Raw genomic sequence first — 25,191 nt, 5'->3', positions numbered from 1 at the left:
TTGTTAATAAACTTTATTATTTTTTTATTATTTTATAAATTAAGACATTTTTTTCTATTGCTTGCATTTATATTATTTTATATATAAATGAATTTTTAACTATTTAGGGCAGAACAAACAAAAACAAAAATTTACGCCAAACAAACACATTTTCTGTTGTTCAATATCATTCTAGAGCTATGTACGATTAAATAATTGTTGGTATTTATAATAATAGGTAATATATATATATGCACTATTGGAAAAAAGAAATTGTTTATGAATTAATTATTTGCCGTCGCAACGGGAGTCGCTGCTACTAGTTCGGGAGCAGAAGACGAGGCGCCACTACTTTGACTCACAGTTCTTGAATGATTGGCCGATGGCGGAGTGGCGAAAGGTGGTGCCGTTGGGGCACCAACGGGCGTCTGAACCATTGGTGTTGGTGGTGATTTGTTGGCAGGAAGTTGATTAGGTGCTCCGGTCATTTGCATGTGGTATCTAAAAAGCATTTACTTTAGTCAGTTCTCAGATGGGAAAATTTACAGATTTATGAACTCACTTGTAAATATTTTCAGTGCTTTCAACAACACCCTGTGTCAGATTCAAACTTCTTCCTTTGATTCCAGATTCTTTAATGGGTGGTGACCACCAGTTTACCATTCGTCCAACTACCGGTACATGTCGAAGGATACCTTCCTGCCAGAGTTTCTCATCGGACTCGCGTTGAAGATCAGCTGTTGCTGCTTCAATACCCTTTAACATACAAAAAATATAAAATTTACCTTCTATAAATAAAATTTCTATTATTAATTACCTTTTTGACAATTTCGGACATTGTATCTAAGACCCTTGAATTCTCCTGGACACTTTTACCCACCGAAACAACTAGGTCAAGCAATTCTTCGACATCTGTGTCATGGGTGACCATACCAAATCTGACACAAATCAGCCCATCGGTACCTTCACCAAGTGAAAAAGCATTATCGGTCGACTTGAGAGCTTCCACAAGATCAGCATTTAGCTTATTCAATTCTGTTTTTGCCTGATCTGTGAGTAAAGACTCCCAGCCTTCAGGCACAAATCGTACACCACCCATACCAGCCCAATCTGGCAAATTGACAATACGTAAAACATCACTCTTTTCTACTAAACGAATAAAGGTAGCTTTGTGTCTAATTGTTGCTCGAAGAATATCCACATGAGATTCTAAGCTCTGAGCAAAATTTTCTAAATTCTCAGCCGATGGTGGTTGTTCACCTAGACCAAGTTCTAACGGACAATATCGAATACACGTGCCATGAACTCCGTGTTCGATTATTTCAAAATCAAACTAAGAACGAAAAAACAAAGATTAGAGATGATGATTTGGTTTTTAACGGAAGAAATAAAATAATAGTTACATTTGGACAGTCCCGCTGAATGATTTGTCCTAACCATGAATTTAGACGGTCGTAGTATGAAGCATTAGTAAGTTTTTCAACAGTTTTGCTGTATGAGGCACCTTTTGTTGCATCACTCGATGATGACGTTGAATTAAGATCTTGCTGGTCTTTAGTTGTGGTTGTAGTACTGATGCTTCCATCGAATTGAAATACCACAACAGATGTAGCGGTTTCAAACAAAGTCTATGATTTAGAAAAATTATATTTAAAACTATTGTACATGTAGGTTTTTTGCACTTACGTTTACATCTAATGGTTTGTTGACAATGTCAATAAGATTAGTTGCTGCTTGACCACCTGGAGCACGGCTCTAGAAGTAAAATATTTATTATTCATTACATCTACGACTACAAAAATATACAAATTATGGTTACTGTAAATATACATTTATAAGATTAATATAAATTTTAAGGTAAAATAACAATATTTTAATAAGAATGAAGAAATAGTCCAGTAACTTTGTCATTTGAATAGAAGGAGACCTTGCGTTAAATCCGGTATTTCTGATTTCTTGGGCACTTGTTAATGGTGTTAGCCAAGTTAATAATCCAAGTTTCCTGCCTCGAACGCTTAAGATCTACCTCTTCAGTGTAACCGAATGGGCTGTGTTAGACAATTAAAAATTATTATTTTTATTACATGCAAATAGAAGAATATCAAAATAAAAGTAAACAAAACAAACGAAAAAAAAAACACCACCAACTAGGACAAGACCGACGACGACGACTCAACTGCTAGTGCAGTTGTTTATACTTCTAACGAAATAGTACAGCAATGCTAACTCGCTCTCCCTCTACAGGGATAAGCTGAGTGACAAAACTTCTCCTTCTGGTCAGAAAGTATCATGGCTGACACACGAATCACAAATTGAGTGATTGTCAGCAAGTTCCCATAATGTGAGAATGTTTAGAGGGAATGTTGCGAAGGTGGAGAAACTCACCTCTGTTGCGTGACACAATTAGGATGCGATCGGTGTCATGACATATATGAATCCGACTCGCATCCAAAAGACGTTTGCAACAAGTGCGTAAATCACACCCACCAATGTTCACACCCACATAAAAAGATTAATAATTGCGTTATAACATTAATGTAATAATGCGTAATCTAGTGGGTGTGAAACGAGACAAAGGCTGGAAAATCCTGGTTAGGTAGTGTTAGTGAGATAGGTAGAGCTAGGGTTCTTGAGCAAATGCCGTCGGCAAGTACCTTCTTTTCAAATTATCCACCCTTGAATAAAGAAGCACAGAAGAATTTGAAGAAGATACCGCCAACCGACCGCTCAAGGAACCTAGTTCGAGAATAATCTCAATTCGTAAGTAGATTTTCAATAAGGCAAATATGTTATAAATCAGTTTTTTTTATAGTTTTTTTGTTAAGATATATCCGCCAGCGCTGATTTTGGCTACATCGAGATAGGATGTACATACCTATAATATAAACCTTAAAAGCAAGATCAAATTTCATTTTTTTTATATGTATATACATTTATATATATACGTCTGCAAATTGGTTACTGAGGTAAGCTTCAATTAAATAAATTTCAAGTGGAAATAGACAATAAAAAGCATTTTTTTTGTGCATTTAGGCCGTAAAAAAATTCTCTTTTCACGGCCTCAAATTTGTGTTTTTAAAGGAAACAGGAAATTAACGTGCGGGAAACCCCAGAAAAAACCTTAATCGTCTCGCCAATCAACCAAAAAAACAAAGGAAAACCTAACAGTCACAATACATATATACAAATATAAAAGTGCCTTTTTTTACTCTTTTAAATTCAAAAATTTAAACAACTTTAATCTTTTTATCGTTCAATTTAAATTTTTTTGTACAGTGATAATTTAACAATTTTTTTTGTTTAACATTCAAATTGAAAAAGTAATTTTGATAAAGTAAGAAAGTGGTGTATATACATACCTACCTTATACGTATATATATATATATTCATATACATATATATATATATATATAAGTGTAGATCATAGTGCAAATTATATTTCTTTTGGGTGAAATGGTAATATTTATATATGATTTCAAATAAAAATTCAAAAAACAAGGCGTACTAAAGATCGCCACATCGAACCACGATTCATCGAGGGAGTGGCCACTACATCGATATTTTGGGGTGAGTGATAATTTGTTTAACTAGTCGTATTGAGACAATTTTAAATATAAATATTGCCCATTACTTCCGTAAAATATAATAGTGCTGGTCTATAAATATACCCTACATTTTTTTTTTACCTAAGCTTTCAAATTTTACTTAAATATTTTTACTTTCAAATTTTAATTATTTTAAAAAAGTTAAGTTAAATGTGAGATATTTTTTTTTAAAATGAAATTGGTAATAAAATTTGTCATACATTAGAAAAAAAATTATGAATCTCTAGATTTTTAATTAGAAAGGGGAAGATGAAGTGATGAGGAAACCGAGGTAGAAGGGCGGAGGAAGAGGAACGTTGTTTTTAAAGGGGTTGTTTAGCGAGAAAACAACCAGGTAGGGTGGGTAAAGATTATCTCGCGCATCATTGACAGCTAGATGCAAAGCCTGGCATATTTTTTTTGATAACGAGGAGGTCAAAGGATCCACTCCTGAGCTAGCGAGGGATATTTTGTGTGCCAGCAATGACCTCAACAGAGAATGAACTCGTTACAAAAATGGCGCCCAACGTGTCGGTTTCACTATCGGAAGATGGTGAGACTAACAATGTTTCGTTTTGATTTATGAGTCGAAAATTATTTTTTTTTTGTCAAAACATTTAAAATTTTTTTTATTTTTTTTATATATTTTTTACTAAACAAAATTTGATTTCAACATCTTTGTGAGTCCCGGTTACTAAGGTCAGTTACCCGGTACCGCGTTGCAACAAAGAGGTTGAAATTGATATAAAAGTATTTATTTGTACAAAGGAATCATAAAAGCCTAGTCTTTGGGCGTCTGAAGAAAAGATACCCAAATTGCAGGTGGATATGGTATATCCTTTTCCTTACACCCACAATTTAAAGAGATCCCTTGATGCTAGCGGTGTCTTGGATGGTCCTTTAAACATTTAAAATTTTCAATTTTTAGTTTTCTGAGAATCTCCAGAGTCCTCATTGATGATGCTCGTCATGTAGTGTCCTGGAAACTTAGAAGACGATATATTAATCTTCAAAAAAAAACAATAGCAAACACTAGTTTATTTTATTTTAATTATATACATACACATATTTTTGTCGACTCAAATAACGTTCCTTTTCAATCCTCGGTAATTGTATCTCGTTTCCGGATTCAAACCTCGTCTTCCCTTTTTGACTTTTTTGAAAATTTACAACTCAAACTAATTTTTCTTTGAGATACTAAGGATTTCAATACTCCGATTATTTTTTTAAAAACACGATTTTATGAAATACAGTTTAAATTAGATATTTATACGCTTTTTATTTTTTTTATAATTTTTTTATTGAATTATATTTTTTTTTAACCTAATTTTGAATTGCAGTTTTAAATTTGTATATATTATTTGATTTGGTTTTTTTTGGTTTTGTTCTTCAAGCTTTGGTTTTGGTTTTTCAAATTGGAAAATCCCAATTTTTTTAGTGGTACAGAAAATAATTTTTTTGTTTTCCTATCGAAATTTGTCTTTTGAAGCTTACGGATAGGTGATAGAAATTAGTAGGTTGGTTCACTCGAACCAAGTATGAGCAGGAGTCGCCGAGTTTCTATTTACGACGACATAGAAATTATAAACGCTCACAACGAAGCAACATTTGAAGAATTTTTCCAAAGGTTTCGTAACACGGTAGATAGGTTTAACTTGGACCATTCTTTTAGTTTTTCAGAAGAATTAGAATCAGTTATTTCCAATTCAACATCCAACATGGCGGATCAAGAAGATCCCCAAGGTGTGGAAAATGACCCAAGCTATATAGTTGAGGGCGGTGATAGAGAGCCAGCAGATCGCGCTGAAAATGATGTTGGTCGAAAGGAAGATTTACTTGCTAGAATAGAGAGAAGCATGGTTCAGAACCAAGTTAGGATTTTCCAGCAAATGGACATTTTTATGGGAAATGTGCTGCAAAAATTGGAAGATTTGCGTTTGCCTTCGCAACAAACAATCAACCCTCCTCAAGTCGAAAGACATAGCTCTTCCATGACCCAAGCTATTCCACCAAGAAGCTCAAGTGCTTCCACTACGTTCAGTGCTTCAGGTCCATGTAGATTGGATCGTTGGAACATCAAATATGATAGTTCCGAAAATGTATCTGACTTTCTTTTGAAGATAGGAAGAATGCAGTCATGTTCATCTTATAGCGAAGAACAAATTGCAGCAAACTTCCATATTTTGCTTGACGGTAGGGCAAATAAGTGGTTTTGGCGTTTTGTGAAGAAAACTCCGAACGCGGACTTATCTTTAATAAAGGAAGCAATGAAAAAGGAATTCGGCAAATTGGAGTCAGAAATTGATATTTATATGAGACTCATGTGTCGAAAGCAGGGACCGAAAGAATCTTTTGATGATTTTTATGTTTCGGTTTCAAGCTTAAACGATCGTCTAAAAGAACCATTTAGCGATAAAAAGTTGATTGAAATCATTAGGGGTAATACTAAGGAGAAGCTAGGAGAGATTTTGTTGTCGGCTGAGGTGAGGAACTTAGAGCAGCTTCGACAAAAAGCTCGCGAGGCTGAACGATTTTTGAATAAAAGAGCCGTCGGTCATCGAAACGTTAGTGAGATCGCGGTCGAAAACGATACTTCCGATACAGAATTGGAAAAACATGAAGTCGCAGCCATGATTCTACCAGAAAGCCAATTTCAACCGCAAATTATATATGTTGGAATTGTGATCAGAAAGGACATGCCTATCACTTTTGCCCATCGGCAATCAGAAATTTATTTTGTTTCCTTTGTGGTGCTAAGGGTGTCACCACGGTTCAATGTGGTAAACATCAAGCGGGAAACTTCCCGAGGGACGAAACGAGGAGTGGGGAGATTCGTTCCTCAAGGAATCTGACGAACCACTCTCAAAACTAAAAACTAAAAACTTAGCGTATTCCTCCGATGAAACTGATAGCAGTTCAATCCCAAAACGAATTTTAAAAAGGGAAAAGTCCAACGTTGACGTTGATCAGTTTCATCCGATAGAATCACACAATCTTAAGTCTCTTCACGAGCGAAAACTTAATTACGAAAAAGTTCGATCTCGAATTTTCGGCAATAACAATAGAAAAACCAGTTTAAAAATTCAAAAAGCTCGTTGTCGTTTTCGAAATCGAAAAAAGTTTCGAAAACAAATAATCGAAACGATAATATCTTCGGATACGGATGGTCGTATGTATGCCAATGTATTTTTGAATAATGAGTCAGTGTTTGGACTGCTTGATAGTGGAGCATCTATTTCAGTCTTAGGTGACGGGTGTTGGGAGTTAGTCCGAAAAGTAGGGGTTGAAATACTACCCTACAAAAATATAGTACGTACGGCTGATGGTAAATCTCATGATATAGTTGGATATTGCGACATAGACACAAAATATAACGGCATTTCGAAAAAAATTACATTTTATATCATACCAAACTTGACACAAAAAGTATATCTTGGCATGAATTTTTGGCGTAGCTTCCAATTGTTACCACAGATAAGTGAGTTAAAAATAGATTTTGATAAAGAAGAAGATTTTAAAGATAACACTGAATTATTGAAACTTTCATCTGAAGAGTCTTTTCAATTAGAAAGTGTTAAAAGACAGTTTCCAAATTTTGTTGTTCTTGGACTAGGAAAAACGGACCTCGGTTGTCACATCGTCGATACAGGGAACGCCGATCCGATAAAATCTAGGCATTACCCGTTATCGCCGGTTCGTCAAGGCGAGGTATATAAAGAGTTAGATCGCATGTTGGAGCTAGGAGTTATAGAAGTCAGTAATTCTCCATGGAGTTGTCCCGTTGTGCTGGTGAGAAAACCAGGTAAAGTCCGTCTTTGTTTAGACTTCCGAAAAGTCAACTCGGTCACGGTTAAAGATGCGTATCCGTTGCCTCATGTTGAAGGTCTGTTAAGTCGGATAAAGGACACTCACTTTATCTCTGGGATAGACTTAAAGGACGCGTATTGGCAAATTCCTTTGCACGAAAAATCGCGAGAGAAAACAGCCTTCACTGTACCTGGTAGACCACTCTATCAGTTTAAGGTAATGCCATTCGGTTTGAGTAATGCTGGACAAACGCTGTGTAGAGTAATGGATCAAGTTATTCCTAGTCATCTTCGAGATAACGTGTTTGTCTATTTAGATGACTTACTGATTTGCACTTCGGATTTCGAGTCACATTTACGAATCCTTAAAGAAGTGGCAGCCTGCCTTCGTCGAGCAAATTTAACAATTAATCTCGAGAAAAGCAAATTCTGCATGAAGGAAATAAAATTCCTAGGTTTTATTGTAGGCCAGGGAAACCTGAAAACCAATCCTGATAAAATAGAAGCAATGGTTGATTTTCCGGTTCCAACCACCGTTAGGCAAGTAAGAAGGTTTCTAGGCATGACAGGTTGGTACAGGAGATTTATTCGTAACTACGCCGACGTAGCTGCTCCTTTAACCAACTGCCTTCAAAAGAAGTCTAAATTCGAATTCACCCCCGAAGCACTCGGAGCTTTTGAGAGACTTAAATCAGCCCTTTCTTCAGCTCCAGTATTAGCTGAACCTAACTTTTCAAAACCTTTTTTCATTCAATGCGATGCTTCGTCTGAAGGAGTAGGCGGTGTTCTCTTTCAAGTAGATGAGAACGGTAATGAGAAGCCTATTGCATTTATGTCGAAGAAACTCAACAAATCGCAGAAAAATTATACGGTCACGGAACAAGAATGCCTCGCAGCCGTACTAAGCGTACGAAAATTTCGGCCTTATGTCGACGGATTGCCCTTTACAATCATTACAGACCATTCGAGCCTTAAATGGCTTATGTCAATGAAGGAGCTATCAGGTAGACTAGCCAGATGGAGCCTAGAACTCCAAGGGTACGACTTCTCGATTGAACATCGAAAAGGATCCTTGAACGTAGTACCAGATTGTCTGTCGAGGATGAACATGGAGGAAATCGCGACAGGTGATATTGATGTAGATAATGCGAATTGTGGAGGTTCTTCGATAACGATATGCGATGATATCGATTTAAATTCGACTGAGTTTGATTCGGAACAATATACTCGCTTGAGAGAGAACATTGTCCAAAACCAAGCAAATCTCCCAGACCTTGTCGTTTCCGAAAAATATATTTACCGAAGAGTTAGATTCAGAACCGGAAGCGTAGACGAGGAAGATTCCCTTTGGCGCTTATGGCTTCCCGATAGTCTAACACAAAAGTGTATCGAAATGTGTCACAATACCAAACTAAGTTGCCATAGTGGCTTTGACAAGACGTACGTCCGCGTACGATCCAGGTATTACTGGCCAAAAATGATTAACGACATTAAGACTTACGTGAAAAACTGTGAAATTTGTAAAATGGTTAAAGCGCCAAACAAAATTCTTCGCCCACCGATAGTCAACCAAACAAAAACAGAAAGGCCCATGCAACGACTCTACGTTGATTTCCTTGGCCCGTATCCGCGTACAAAGCGAGGAAACAATTACGTTTTCATTGTGGTTGACCATTTTACAAAGTTCATGTTTTTCAAAGCCTTACCAAAAGCTACGTCAAACCGTGTGATTCAATATCTTGAATCAGAGATTTTCCATACTTTCGGGACCCCTGAACAAATCCACTCCGACAACGGTCGTCAATTCGTGTCCAAAGATTTCAAAATCTTTTTAGATAACTACGGCGTTAAGCATGTGCGAACGGCAGTATATTCGCCTCAAGCCAACATTTCGGAGCGGGTCAATCGCAGTTTTCTTAGCAAGTTGAGAATTTTAATTTCAAAGCAGCAAAATGACTGGGACCTTCATTTATCCAGTATAGCATGTGCGTTGCGATCCGACATGCACGACTCGCTAAATTGTCAACCATATTTCGCCATGTTTGGACAAAACATGATAAACCACGGTTCAACTTATGCTTTACTTAGAAAACTAAACGCATTGCACGATCCCGAAATGTTGGTCAAACCGCGCACACTTAATTTGACACTCGCAAGACAGACGTTGTCGGAGAATTTGGACAGGGCATACGTTAAGTCGAGAAACACTTATAATAAAAGATCTAAAAATGTCACTTACCGTGAAGGTCAAGAGGTATTCCATAGGAACTTCGCCCAGAGTAATTTCGCTCAAGGAATCAATGCCAAATTGCTTCCAAAATTTTTAAAATCCCGTGTAAAAAAGGTGGTGGGCAACTGCATGTATGAATTAGAATCCAGATCTGGTAAAACTCTCGGCATTTTCCATGCCAAAGATATTCGTCAATAACTGGACAACTGAAGCGAAAAGAAAAAAAAAAGAGAACACAAAGTATCGTTTCAACAAAATAAATACAATTTGTTTAACTTATCTGACGTCATCCTATTGTTTTGATAAGTGGGTTCGCGCCCCACGTTTAACACAGCAGCTGACACACAAAAAAGCTCGAACATTTTAAAAAAATTAATCCGAATTAATTTGTAAAATTAATTAACTTTGACACGATTTTTTTTATTAAGAAACTCCGAAGAAAATTTTAATTTTAAAACCCCGTCGGCAAAACAACACGCATCGCGATTAACAACAAAATTTTTTTGCCAGGAATAGCAACATATGTTTGAGGTGAACGACCTCTGTTTTTTTTGATTTTAGCAATATGTTTATGTTTCCTTAATGTAGCGGATGTTTTTTTTTGGGCATCTCACTCGCGGCTAGTATGGTTGTCTTCGTCGCACAATATTAAAAACAACCGACAAGCAAATTGCGATTGCGAATTCCTGATTTTTTTACCGTTAACACTTTTTTTATTTTGTTCACACTATTTATTTATTTTGGATTTTTTTCCTTGACAAAGGCTTTTTATCACAAAAAAAACACTTAGAATAAAAAAGCTTCGCCTAAGCCGAACTTATTCCGGCAATTTTGAATTTCACTTCAATCACTTGTCACAATGCACTACCCGGCCGCGCGCAAAAGAATGGTGGGTTCAGTTCGCATATTCCATATAAGTTTTATATGGAAAACGCGAAGCCCTGTAACCGAATGGGCTGTGTTAGACAATTAAAAATTATTATTTTTATTACATGCAAATAGAAGAATATCAAAATAAAAGTAAACAAAACAAACGAAAAAAAAAACACCACCAACTAGGACAAGACCGACGACGACGACTCAACTGCTAGTGCAGTTGTTTATACTTCTAACGAAATAGTACAGCAATGCTAACTCGCTCTCCCTCTACAGGGATAAGCTGAGTGACAAAACTTCTCCTTCTGGTCAGAAAGTATCATGGCTGACACACGAATCACAAATTGAGTGATTGTCAGCAAGTTCCCATAATGTGAGAATGTTTAGAGGGAATGTTGCGAAGGTGGAGAAACTCACCTCTGTTGCGTGACACAATTAGGATGCGATCGGTGTCATGACATATATGAATCCGACTCGCATCCAAAAGACGTTTGCAACAAGTGCGTAAATCACACCCACCAATGTTCACACCCACATAAAAAGATTAATAATTGCGTTATAACATTAATGTAATAATGCGTAATCTAGTGGGTGTGAAACGAGACAAAGGCTGGAAAATCCTGGTTAGGTAGTGTTAGTGAGATAGGTAGAGCTAGGGTTCTTGAGCAAATGCCGTCGGCAAGTACCTTCTTTTCAAATTATCCACCCTTGAATAAAGAAGCACAGAAGAATTTGAAGAAGATACCGCCAACCGACCGCTCAAGGAACCTAGTTCGAGAATAATCTCAATTCGTAAGTAGATTTTCAATAAGGCAAATATGTTATAAATCAGTTTTTTTTATAGTTTTTTTGTTAAGATATATCCGCCAGCGCTGATTTTGGCTACATCGAGATAGGATGTACATACCTATAATATAAACCTTAAAAGCAAGATCAAATTTCATTTTTTTTATATGTATATACATTTATATATATACGTCTGCAAATTGGTTACTGAGGTAAGCTTCAATTAAATAAATTTCAAGTGGAAATAGACAATAAAAAGCATTTTTTTTGTGCATTTAGGCCGTAAAAAAATTCTCTTTTCACGGCCTCAAATTTGTGTTTTTAAAGGAAACAGGAAATTAACGTGCGGGAAACCCCAGAAAAAACCTTAATCGTCTCGCCAATCAACCAAAAAAACAAAGGAAAACCTAACAGTCACAATACATATATACAAATATAAAAGTGCCTTTTTTTACTCTTTTAAATTCAAAAATTTAAACAACTTTAATCTTTTTATCGTTCAATTTAAATTTTTTTGTACAGTGATAATTTAACAATTTTTTTTGTTTAACATTCAAATTGAAAAAGTAATTTTGATAAAGTAAGAAAGTGGTGTATATACATACCTACCTTATACGTATATATATATATATTCATATACATATATATATATATATATAAGTGTAGATCATAGTGCAAATTATATTTCTTTTGGGTGAAATGGTAATATTTATATATGATTTCAAATAAAAATTCAAAAAACAAGGCGTACTAAAGATCGCCACATCGAACCACGATTCATCGAGGGAGTGGCCACTACATCGATATTTTGGGGTGAGTGATAATTTGTTTAACTAGTCGTATTGAGACAATTTTAAATATAAATATTGCCCATTACTTCCGTAAAATATAATAGTGCTGGTCTATAAATATACCCTACATTTTTTTTTTACCTAAGCTTTCAAATTTTACTTAAATATTTTTACTTTCAAATTTTAATTATTTTAAAAAAGTTAAGTTAAATGTGAGATATTTTTTTTTAAAATGAAATTGGTAATAAAATTTGTCATACATTAGAAAAAAAATTATGAATCTCTAGATTTTTAATTAGAAAGGGGAAGATGAAGTGATGAGGAAACCGAGGTAGAAGGGCGGAGGAAGAGGAACGTTGTTTTTAAAGGGGTTGTTTAGCGAGAAAACAACCAGGTAGGGTGGGTAAAGATTATCTCGCGCATCATTGACAGCTAGATGCAAAGCCTGGCATATTTTTTTTGATAACGAGGAGGTCAAAGGATCCACTCCTGAGCTAGCGAGGGATATTTTGTGTGCCAGCAATGACCTCAACAGAGAATGAACTCGTTACATCAGTATAAAGAGAAGTGGATGTTGTCTTTATACCCAAATCGGAAAAATGTTAAAACATTAACCCCTAAGATGAAATACCTTTAAGTTTATTATTATTCCTCTTCAAGACCTTGGAAAGTTTGATTGATATTCATTTGAGAGCAAGTATTTATATAAGTTTTAAGTTTAAGATTTCAGATGAATCTAAATAACTGGGTCTCATTTTAGAGAAGAACTAAATTGGAAACGTAACATTCAAGAAAGAGTGAATAAAGCTACTTTAGCTCTATTTTCCTGCAAAAGAAACCATTGCTTTTACCTAGTTGTGCCATAAATTTAGTTACAAAACTCCAAGACCTTGTTGTTCAAGGCATCTTACTTACTTTCTTGGTGGCGCTACTGTCCGGGGCGGACCTGGGCCTCAACCAACATGCGTCTTCAGCCAACTCGGATCCTAGCTACCTGTCTCCAGTTTCGCACGCCAGGATGGTTAAGGTCTTCACCCACCTGCGTGCGCCACCTAAATCGCGGTCTTCCTCTACTGCGGCGTCCTTCAGGATTGAATTCGAAGTTCTTCCGGGCTGGAACGTTGATGTCCATTCGCTCTACATGACTTAGCCATCTTTGACAGGGTCCAGGACTCAGCGGCATAAATGAGAACGGGGATGAAGAGTGTATTATATATGGTGATTTAAGATGCTCGAGAGAGGACTTACTCAATTGCCTTCTAAGTCCAAGAGTTATTCTTCGCTTGGTTTCAGCGCTGGTATCGTTATCTGAGTTTATAGCGGTGCCTAGGTAGACAAAGTCCTTAACTAGTTCAAAGTTATAGCTGTTCATGGTGACGTTTTTTCAAAGACGTCGTTGTTCAATGTCCTTTTTTGATGACAGCATATACTTGGTCTTGCCCTCATTGACCACTAAACCCATCTTCTTCGCTTCCGTCGCAATGCTCAAAAACGCTCCACAGACATCACGCTTTGATCTTCCAATTATGTCTACATCATCGGCGTATCCGAGTCATTGGACGGACCTTAAGAAGATTGTATACGGATAATTCAGGGATGCCCTGTAGAGCTCTTCCTTATGAATGCTGTCATACGCCGCTTTAAAATCGACAAAGAGATGGTGGGTATCGATTTAGGTTATTTCCAAGATCTGCCGTAGTGTGAATATTTGGTCGATAGTGGACTTTCCTGGTCTGAAGCCACACTGTAAGAACCTATAAGGTTGTTGACGAACGGCTTTAGACGTTCACATAATACGGCACAAAGGATCTTATACGCAATGTTAAGGAGACTGATGTCTCTGTAGTTGGCGCAATTTAGAGGATCTCCTTTCTTATGTATCGGGTATTCTTTCTTCCAACCATATTTTGCAGATGAGTTGGTGCATGCTCCCTACCAAGTCATGACCTGTTGCTTTAAATGGTTTGGCAGCGATGCCGTCAGCTCCGGCAGCTTTGTTTGACTTCAGTTAAGATATAGCTATCTTCACTTCGTCGATGTCAGGTAGGCGGAATTGTTGATCTGCGTAGCCTAGGTTGAGTGGTTCTACCTCCCTTGCAGCGGAATTCTGTTAGTCATCCCCCTTATATAATTTGGAGAAGTGGTCTTTCGTTCAAGGCATCTATTTGATATAAAATGTGAAGAGAGGCGCTTACGAAAATAGAATCAAAATAATTGCCTAAAATAGGTAAGGAATCAGTTTTGGGTAATATTTTTATATTTTTTGTTTTAAAAACCTCTGGGCATCAAAAGTCTTTAAGAATAGATGATAGCCCAAGAAGTAGTAATAAGGGAACGAATACCATTAAAACCCTTTCGGAAGAGAAGAATAATTTCTAGAGAATTGGATATATGTATCTATGTTAATGCTGAGTAGTATCTTTGGCGTGATAGTTAATGCGTTGGACTCCCATTCCATAGGTCTTGGGTTTAAACCGTGCCATCAATAGTTTTATTTAGCGAGAAATGCCTCTTGCGAGGATTTAACAAATTCTCGAAGAGTAATTCTTGTCATAAAGAGTTTTCTCAAATTAACTATTCGGAATAGGCTTAAAAACTGTAGGTAATCTCCATCAATGAAAACATTACTCGCACACAGGAATGGTTGAGAGTTGAAGTTGTTGCGCCACTTAATTTTTTATACACATTACATTACATTACATTTCACACAGCACCTTGAGCAACTAAGGCTATGTAAGGTGATAACAACACAAGACATTAATACAAGACAGAAGGACAGAAGAGAAAGAACAACAGAAAGAAAGAACACATGACAACAGCACGCGGTAGGTTTCGAGACGGTCCCCCATCTTTCTACTAACCACGCTTACTGATGCTTGATTTCGGTGATCGATAGGAACCGAAGCTTTATCAGTGACTAGGCCGTTGCCTTAATTAATTTTTTATATTATTGTTAATGCTAATTAAAAAGCATCACCACATTATTATTGCCATTTTAAAGATCATTTGTTAACTCCTCGACTCTAAAAAATTATTGTGGTTAAAGGGTCATTTTTTAAAAGCATGGAATTTTTATTTGAATCGATAGTGCGGTCCATATAATTTAATGTTTGAAGATTATTTCATGGAAGTGTTGACTTTGACTGTGCCTCAAATAGTCCATCCGCTTAGTCCAATTTTGGCATACTCTTTCCAACATTTCGGCCGGTATCACACGAATAAATGCTGAAACGGGCTCGTTCGTATAGACATGAGCTTTAACATACTCGTAGTTTCACAAAAACTAGTTAAAAGGCGTTAAATCGCATGATCTAGGCGGCCAATTAACCTGTCGCGAACGTGAAATAAATAGTTTTCCGAGCTCGCCTTTCAATTAGTCAATTGTTGCGTGCTGTATGGCATGTGGCGCCGTCTTGTTGAAACCACTTGTCATGAAAGTCAAGCTCTTGCATTTTGGGCAAACAAAAGTTGGATATCATCTCACGGTAGCGCTCACCATTCACAGTTACGTTACGATTCGCATCACCTTTGAAGAAGTACGGTCCAACTGCTACTTTTTCTTAATACATTGCTAACTCATGCATTGCTTCTGGCTGATATTCACTCCAAAATCAACAATTATTGTACTTATTTACGTTCTTATTAAGCAAAAAATGAGCTCCGTCGCTGAACACAATTTTTCGGAAAAAAGTGGATGTTCGGCCAACTTTCCAAGAGTCCATTCACCAAAAATTGTACGCTGCAGTAGCTCGTTCGGCTTCAATTCTTGCACCAGCTGTGTTTTGAAAGACATCACACCTAAATCCTTCCGCAAAATTTTCCACGTTGTTGAGTAACACAGGCCCAATCTCTGCGAACGATACAGCTGCGATATTTTCTTCAGTTTGCACTCTACGTAATCGTGTTAGTGGTTTAATGCCCAAAAATGTAAATTTGGTGCAAAATTTAGTCACAATAGCTCGAATAGCCGCTTCAGTGGTCGAATAAACTGACCATAAAATGGAAAAATCGCTAGATGAACTTTCTTAACAGAGCACGCATTTTGATAATAACATTCAATAATTTGCAAGCGTTGTTCGTTTGTAAGACGATTCATAGTTAAATTATTGACCAAACTGAAGATGTTTGACATTGAAACAGAACACAAAACGTTCGTCAGCTGTTTAAACCAGTGTTTCCAAATCAAAGCTAAAAAATAACCCTTTAGTTCTCCTTTTCCCAATGCAAAGATTTTTATCTCTAAATAAGTTTATGAAAAGAAAAACGATACAATTTATGCGACAGCATTATATCAAACTAAAACTTTTATTCTAAGGGCCAAACGTAATTATCATTTCGCTTCTGTAATAGTTTGATTCAAAAGTATCCCATCCCACCATTTTTGTGAACGAATGTGAACACTGTTAAGTTGTACCATAGAGATTTGTTAAGGTTTAACAAATACCCTCTTCAATGGAGATTGATGGATTCTTCTACAATATTCTGGTGAGACAAACAAACCCAAGTCAACAAAAAGCGCCTTAGGGTCAACATTGTAGGTTTTAGAGAAGCTTAAGATGGACTCTCTTTAAGGTCAGAGTTATACTGTGGCCTAAAAGACTTCTCACAAGAATTTTTCAATTCTTAAAATAGAGCAGTATACAAAATATCAATACAAATATTGCGTGCCACTATAGGTCAATGGCCTAAAGGTAAAGGACTGTCTTGAAAGCTGGGTTGGTCCTTTTGAGTGAAACAAAATATAAATTAATATTATGGTCAAATAAATAAAACATCAATCAATACTTAATATTATATAGCTCTTGTCTTATGGCTTTTTATACTTATAACAGAAAGACTAGGTACAAAATATTTGGTTTGGTAAAAAAGCATAAGACAAAGGTGTAAACATCGATAAACTAAGCAAAGTCCAACGTTCAGCTTACCTATGTTTAAACAGATCGCTTCATACTACCTTATCCAAAGCACTGGATACCCTACTCTATCTGAAATCTCTAGATATACTTATTCGCTTCAATGATGCATCACAGTTGACTAATAACAGCATTGGCAACTCCCAAGTTCTTTATTTTTTAGAATTAATTCCAAAGTACACAGACTACACCATCTTCCAACTACAGTTCGATACATGCTACCAGATTTCTATACCTTCCGGATCTTTTTGAGGGTATAGGGCAGCCTTGGAAGATGAGTAATTCCACTACTACACAAATGGATAAAAAAAATAATGAGATAAGCAGTGGAGGCGTGTACTCTGAACGGCTTAAATTAAGTCTCGCATTCCGTCTTGTCTTACCTGACTTAAGAAAACGTGATATCAACATCTGATACCCTGATTTTCTCAGATAGTCAGGCCGCCATAAAATCTTTGGACTCAATCTCTACAAACTCTAAAACATTCAATAACTGTCGATCATCTCTTATGGAGAGGAGGAGCCAAAGGGTCTTTATCGAAGTGCAATTATCGTAATCAATAAAGACTCTGTGGCTTCTCTGGCGCGAGATAAGGGCGTGATAAGATACGGTTTGGAGTCAGTCACGCTCCGCGTTTATAAAAAAGATGAGGTAGACGCTTCATTCCAGCCTCCACAACCCCCTTCGAAGGCTGTGTCGGAAGACGTAGGGGGTCCCAGTGCTATCATCACCCTCCCATCTTTGGATGTACATGAGAATGTGGAGGGACCCTCTTCTGTCGCAGCACAGTCTTCTTCTGAAAACGTCAAAAGTTCATCCCTAATGGGGACTGACAAAAACTGGAGAAGATGTCGTTCTCATCCAAGAACCCTGGATTGTGAAATCCCTGGTTCGAAGATTGAGAACTTTTGGCTACTACGTGCTTTATGTAACAAGAAAAGGTAACCCAAAGTCAAAAATCTGAAAGTGAAAAATCTGATTAAACCAGAACATTCTGATCCGCCCTTGTGCGCTCTTGAACTCGATCAAAAAACGATGAGCTTACAGCAGCCCCCAAAAAAGCCATGGAAACTGCCTGCCCTCTCACTACAGTGCGGGAAAAGAAGAAACCATATTGGTGGGCTGCTGAACTAGATATACTCAGGAAAGAAGACTTTTCAATCGAGCAAAAAAGACTAGATATTCCCAAGATTGGGACTCCTATAAAGAATCCCTCAAAAAGTATAAACTAGAGTTTAGAATAGCCAAAAAAATCCAACAATGCCTAGTTGTCTTAAAAACTCAGATGATACATGGACTAACTCTTGCGAAGAAACGCTAAACCTGCTACTAGACACCCACTTCCCGGATAGCTCCCAATCCGTTAATACAACAAGCAGTCCTTGGTCGGATATTAACTTAACTTTTCCTCAAGGTCTGGTTACAAAAGAAAAATTGACATGGGCACTGAATAGTTTCAAACCTTACAAATCTCCCGGCAAAATCCTCATTCAAACCCTCCAAGTGGGTGCCAGGCGGGTAATGATCACCACAGTAGTCCTGTGCGTTTTTGGCAGGATGGTGATTAGTTAAGGTTGAGTTGGGTCGCTGAAATAGTGCAACGTTCGGAAACCCAATTTAATCATAGTTAAGAGGTTCCTAATTTTAGTGGAGGTGTGAGCGTACTTGTACGAAAACCGTGCCGAAGAATGGAAGGCTGGGGGATAAACCAGCCACTAACGAGCTCTTTCGGATGCTGTGCCAAGGTCCGTCATATTTCTGCCTTACCCCGGCAAGCGGCTCTGCCGGGGATGACCATCTTTCCGTATTACTCGTGGGAATAAAATGAAAAACTCAAATAAAAAAAAAAATCAAATAAAAAAATCGCGCCATGGCTGTCAATGCGGTCATATCTCTTGAAAATGCTGCCGAGCCAACTCAGGTGTGTGAACGTGTTGTCAACCCTGTGGTTGCCACTAGTAGCGAGAGTCCTTCTCCCTCTACTAGTCGCAACCTTTACTTGAAGGAATTACCCGTCAGTGGGACAGCTGTGACGCTCGGCTTTCCCAAGGGCGGCAATTCCACACCTCACCTCTTCCCCGCTCCTGCTAGGACGTTCCAAGCAACCCCAAGAAAGGACACCCTATCCGGAGAGACGAAATCTGCGACATGTGGAATTGACTAGAAGGGTGAGGGCACACCCGGATTGGTATCGGGCCAATCGAGACCAACGCAATGCTGAGAGGATTCTAGCCGCAGTCGGTGTCATACCGGCGGCGGAAAGAACCCCAGAGCAAACGCGTAAATTCGAGAGGGCTTGTGGCTTTCTTAGCAAAAAAGGTAAACCGACCTGCGGCGACTCAACGTCAAAGCGCAATAGGTGTTTCGAGGGCGACAAGCCTGAACCAAAAAGGCAGAAGGTGCTTTCCAACAGCACAACAGCCTTTAACAAAGATCTTTCCTTCAGCGACGCGCTCAAAGGCAGGCAAGGAGTCATGTGGATGGTAACATCTCTTATGATCATTGGGCAGACCTCAAGGCTCACAGATTTGTATCTGTCATCGACATAAATCCGGGGCCTCTCCCAGACACAGCCGATGCAGGATGGTACCAAAATCGTATCAAACTCATCACCTGTGGTATTCAGAGATCTTTCGATCTATACAGGGCTGCTGTCAATGGCTTGCCAGAAGTCTGGCCGGGTGCCAAGCTCGAGGTTGTTGCAAGGGAGAATATTCCTTGCCGGCCAAGAGCACGTATAATGGTCCCGGCTCTGTACAACTGTTCAGACATGATCATGAAACTGATCAGAACAAGTAATCCGGACCTGGCTACGCACGACTGGAATGTACCAAAGGTTGAGAAGACAGTGGGTCACTATAGATCAGCTCTCGTGTTGATCAATAGGGAATCACTGGCTCCACTGGCCGCGACCAAAGGCGTGATTAGGTATAAATATCTTCTCAAGCAATATGCTCTAGAAACAAAAAATGCTAGATGGTCACAGAGTACCACCTGCCTAGCAACCAAGCAAATATGGCCAAGTATTGACTTAAAACGGTCAAAAGGCTTGATATCACTGAGCAGACAAAGTATAAGCTCTACAATTGGAGTAATAACGGGACACTGCCTCATAGGAAGACATGCTCTGAGGCTAGGGTTCTACACAAATGACTTCTGTAGAAGCTGCATGGACGAGGAGGAAGAGGAAACAGTCCAACACCTTCTATGTACATCTCCAGCACTCTCCATTAGAAGGAATAACTTTCTCGGTAATCCCTTCTTCGATAACACCAGTGAACTGGCAACGATTGACACAAAACGTCTCTCTTACTTTATTAAAAGTACGAAATGGTTTGTTTAAGTTCATTACTCTCCCATGAGTAACCTCATTAGTGGTATCACAATGGACCCTTGAGGTCTACGTGCGTCAATGACATCTGGACAGCCACTCCAACCTAACCTAACCTAAAAATCTCCAGGTTCAGATCAAATCGTACCAGCTGAGCTACAACTTACCATTGATATAACTTTGCCCATCATTGAGATGATCTTCAAAAGTTGTATAAATCTGGTCTATATACCTCAGCGATGGAGAGATGCAAAGGTAGTTTTCATTCCCAAGGAGGGCAAATGCTCGCATGTCAACCCCAAAGACCTAAAACCTATTAGCCTATCATCATTAATTCTCTAAACTCTGGAACGATTGATCGATATCTATATACGTAATAGCATTGATAAGAGACTATCAATGTCTCAGCATGCTTACTGCAAAGCGACATCGGTAGAAACAGCCTTCCACTATCTATCACTATTGTAAGAACTATCGAATACTCCCTTGAGAAAAAGGAATATACTATGGTGGCCTTCCTGGATATTGAGGGCGCTTTCAACAACGTTGACACATCCGCTATCACTTCTGCTATGACGACCTTAAACGTCGAATACTTAACCTGTGAGTTGATTAATCTGATGGTAAAAAGCAGGATCATCAACTCCAGTTTGGGAGATTTTTGCACAAAAAGGTCTGTCAGTAGAGGCACTCCGCAAGGTGGTGTTCTGTCGCCTCTCCTGTGGAACATAGTGGTTAACCAACTACTAATATCCCTTGAGAGGGATGGCTACAGAGTGGTTGAGTATGCCGATGATGTTGCTATCGCTGTCACAGGGGAACATCCTAATACACTGAGAGACCTCCTCCAAAATGCACTCAATATGCTCACTAGATGGGCTGATCACTGCGGACTTAGTATTAATCCTCAAAAAACAGACCTCGTCCTTTTCACACGGAAATACAAGTTCCCAGTAATTGTACCTCCTTCAATAAAAGGTATAACACTTATTTTTACCAATGAAGCCAAATACCTTGGTCTAATATTGAACAAAAAATTAATTTGGGAATCTAATATACAGGAAAGAGTTAAAAAAGCTACAGCAGCTCCTTTCCTTTGCAAGAAAGCCTTAGGAAGCAAATGGGGTTTTTAACCTCGCATAACCTACTGGCTATACACATCGGTCATCCGACCAATACTTATGTACGGGGTTGCAGTATGATGGACTCCACTGGAGAAAGTCACATACTACGACAAACTCAGCAGAGTCCAACGCATTGCATGTCTCTGCATAAGCGGGGCATTGAGAACCACCGTTAGACACACTCCTCCATCTGACACCCCTCGACGTTTTCAGTAAACAAGTGGCAGCGAGTACAGTGATAAGACTCGACGCCTCATCTCAATGGACCAACAACAATGTGGGGCACTCCATCATTTTGAACCTCTTTGGTTCTATACCAAAGTACATAGACTACACTATTCCTAAACCCCTATTTGAAAAAAAACTTCACGGTATCCATTCCATCCAGAGATGAATGGGAAGAAACTCATCATCATTTTTATACAGATGGATCCAAGACAAATGAGGGAGTTGGTAGGTGTACTCAGAAAAGCTTAATCTAAGCATCTCATTCCGCCTACCTAATCATTGTAGCGTCTTTTTTTTTTTTTTTTGGTTGGCGCAACAGTCCGTTGAGATCTAGGGCCTAATGACTTACAACTCTCAACCATTTCTGTGTGCGAGTAATGTTGTCAGGAACGGAGGGGACCTACAGTTTATATGCCGAATCCGAACAGCTAATTTTGAGAAAGCACCTTTTCATGACAAGAGTTACTCATGGAGAATTTGTCAATTCCTCGCAAGAGGCAGTACTCGTGAAAAGACTTTAGATGGCATAGGCAGGGATCGAACCCAAGACCTCTGGCATGAAAGTCCAACGCACTAACCATCATGCCACGGGTACTACTCATTGTAGCGTCTTCCAAGCGGAAATTTTAGCGATTAAAGAGGTTTTCTCCTGGCTAAGAGAAAAAGCGATATCAACTTCTGATATCCGCATCTTCTCTGACAGTCAGGCTGCTATCAAATCGCTTGACGATGTCTCAACCAAATATTTAAGGCCCTCGATTGTCGATCGTCTCTTATGGAGATGGCGCAGCATTTTAACATTCACCTATGCTGGGTTCCGGGCCACAGAGACATCACGGGAAATTGTAAAGCCCATGAACTCGCTAAAAATGGAACCGTCATGTCTATTTCACCTGAAAGGGAGGAGATAGGTATACCGATAGCTACATGTAAACTTTTGCTAAAAGAAACAGCTTTTGCAATAACAAACTCTAGGTGGCACAACTTACCAACATGCGCAGCCACAAAACTCATATGGCCTTCACTGGACCTAAGGCGCTCTAAAAATTGTTATCTCAAAGCAGACTTCATTATTAGCTCCCTAAAGGGTGTCCTTACGGGACATTGTCTTATAGGCAGACACGCAATTCGTGGTGTAGCCTCAAATGACTTCTGTAGGAGCTGTATGGACGAAGAAGAAATAATCTCTCACCTCCTCTGCACTTGCCCTGCTCTTTCACTAAGACTCAAACTTCATCTGGGAGACTACTCTCTTGATAATCCCAGTGAATTAGCTAAGAAGGATATCAAATATCTTCTTTGCTTTATAAAAAGCAACTAGTAAGAAGTAACTCTCTAGATTCATGTGGTATCACAATGGGCCTTTTCTTTTGGCCTAAGTGTGTGGATTCTAAACCCCAGCCACGTTAACCTAACCTAACCTAACCTTTTGGAGTTGGCACCAACAGTTGCACATTCACTTTTGCTGGGTTATAGAGACATTCGAGGAAACTGTAAGGCAGATGAACACGTTTGGCTTATTCTGGAATACCAAAAGATTTTGCTAAAACAAAACGGTACAAAGAAAACCAGCACTAGGCGGAATAACATCGCCACCTGTGAGGCAAAAAATTGGTGTCAAAACCGTATACTTTTTAAATGACTTTTCCAAAAGCTGCATGAACAAGGAGCAGGAAGAAACAAGTCTTTATATGTGCTGGATCTCTGTACCTGCTCTGCTCTAACTCAAAACTCAGGAACCACTCTTCTTAACGATCTAAACAACTTTAAACACACTAACATCATCTTTTACCTTTCGGTTTTCTTTTATCTTATCTTTGAATAAAATGAAATCATGGAATTTTTGTTTGTTATCACGTCAATCCAACTTCACGTAAACTTACCACAACTCGAATACCTTCACACTTTGATGAGATCTCATGTAGAATACTGCAAGTCTGGAATGCGACATGAATTTTTTCGGCGATTGTTTCTCGCCCAAGTGCCTGTAGACTCGTCCACAGGGCCAAAGAATTGAGTCTCTTTGAGACAATCGGGTCTGATTCGAAGGCTGTGAGGGCACTGTTCTGCATTTGTCGATGTAGCAGCTGACCAAAATAAAAACAGGTAAGTTAATACGATGTTTTGAGAGTAATCTTGAGAGAGCAAACTTACTGCGATGGGGAGACTTGGCACTCCCAGCCAGAATCCCAGATTTAAAACTATCGAATCCACTACTGAACTTATCTGTTCAAAAACAAAAAAAATTGATGTCAACTTGAGATTTGACTACGACAATCTTATGTTAACTTACTGAACCAGGTCCTTGAGTGCATACCAAGGAGGCCAGTCCATGGCCAGTTGCATGCAACCAAATGTTGTTGGCCTTGCAGATTTCTTTCATTCGTGTTAGGTTATCTACGTAGCCACACACCGAAGACCCCACATCGGCGATAACCAACAACGGAGTTCGGTTGGCATTCAAGTCAGCCTGGACTTGCTTCTGCAAAAGATTTAGATCCATTGTGCCCTGAATTGAGTTCGATGGAATCAATCGAATCGCCTCCAGAGGAATGCCCAACTGTCTACATGCGTATTGAAGCCGCATAGGCGTCGTATTTTCAGAGATATAGAAGCACGGATTGGCCAGGGCTGGGATTCCGCCTTCCAGATAACCCGGACACCTGGCTACGATGGCCAAACGAACTGTTCTGAGAGTCGCATCTGCGTTGTCGGTGTGAAAGCTTGTCGAACCATCGATAAAACGAAACAGACTACACAACCATCGAGTAGTGTCACCGGCAATGTGTCCAGTGACGCGCAGCAGATGCTGTCGATCCAAGTGGCTCATGTAGGCAATAATACTGTGAGAAATCAAAGCTAAATGTGAAACGTCGTCCAATGCTGGAAGTGGGAATTCGGGATCGTCTTCTGACTCCGAATATGCGATGAGGACCTCGAGAGATCGAAGAATCTCCGACGGAGGCTTGCGGTCACCCTCGAGAAGGGTTGTAACCTGACTCGTTTCCGATGATTCATTGGAGGCGGGGGGTTCTGTGCGGACATTTTCAAGCCGTTGCAGAACTTGTGACGTCTTCAATTCTAACTCTGCCAATCCCGAACGAATCTACAAAAGTATAAAAAGCCAAAACCCCCAACATTATCTTAAAATTGATCGGAAAAAGGTTTTTATCCAACGACTTACACTTGACGCAGCAATTTCTGCGACTTTTTCTTCTTTTTTCTCATCGATTACGTTGGCCTCTTCGTCGCCGGACATTTTTCCAAATTAGTCTTATCGCCTTTTATTAATTTTTATTGTTTTTTCCCTTTAGGCCTTCTTTGTGACTGTTTGTTGTCTTAAAATCCTGAAAAGCGGCTTATTTGGATTGTTTTTTTTAGTCGGGTTCTTGGAAGATTGATTTGTTTGTTAAATGATTCGTGTCCACTACAACGGGAAATTTAAGTGTAAATAGATTTTTATTATTTTTCTGTTTGTTCAGTTGGTTCTTTTCCAGCTTCTTCGTTTTTTTTCGTTGACGTCTCTCGAAGTCGGTGTTGTG

General features: G+C 38.7%; 1 protein-coding gene across 1 annotated transcript; it reads right to left on the bottom strand.

The window, feature by feature from the left end:
* On the bottom strand, positions 1-25,191 carry LOC129945387 (pyridoxal-dependent decarboxylase domain-containing protein 1). Its single transcript, XM_056055118.1, has 9 exons — positions 24,834-25,191; positions 23,943-24,755; positions 23,804-23,875; positions 23,533-23,736; positions 1,666-1,734; positions 1,383-1,607; positions 797-1,312; positions 542-735; positions 1-480 (listed from the first exon to the last, which is right to left on the bottom strand). The coding sequence occupies exons 1-9, from the start codon at positions 24,906-24,908 to the stop codon at positions 264-266; spliced, it is 2,385 nt and encodes a 794-aa protein (XP_055911093.1). The 5' UTR covers positions 24,909-25,191; the 3' UTR covers positions 1-263.

The sequence above is a fragment of the Eupeodes corollae genome, chromosome 2, assembly GCF_945859685.1.
Source record: "Eupeodes corollae chromosome 2, idEupCoro1.1, whole genome shotgun sequence".
Classification (NCBI taxonomy): Eukaryota; Metazoa; Arthropoda; class Insecta; order Diptera; family Syrphidae; genus Eupeodes; species Eupeodes corollae.
Note: the sequence above shows the minus strand (reverse complement) of the source record. Positions and strands in the feature narration are given on the sequence as shown.

Coding starts and splice junctions, on each gene's coding strand:
- LOC129945387 (XM_056055118.1), bottom strand. CDS start 24,908: ATGTCCGGCGACGAAGAGGCCAACGTAATCGATGAGAAAAAAGAAGAA. Junction 23,737..23,803: donor TGCCAAGTCTCCCCATCGCA/GTAAGTTTGCTC, acceptor TATTTTGGTCAG/CTGCTACATCGACAAATGCA. Junction 1,313..1,382: donor TTCAGCGGGACTGTCCAAAT/GTAACTATTATT, acceptor TTTCGTTCTTAG/TTTGATTTTGAAATAATCGA.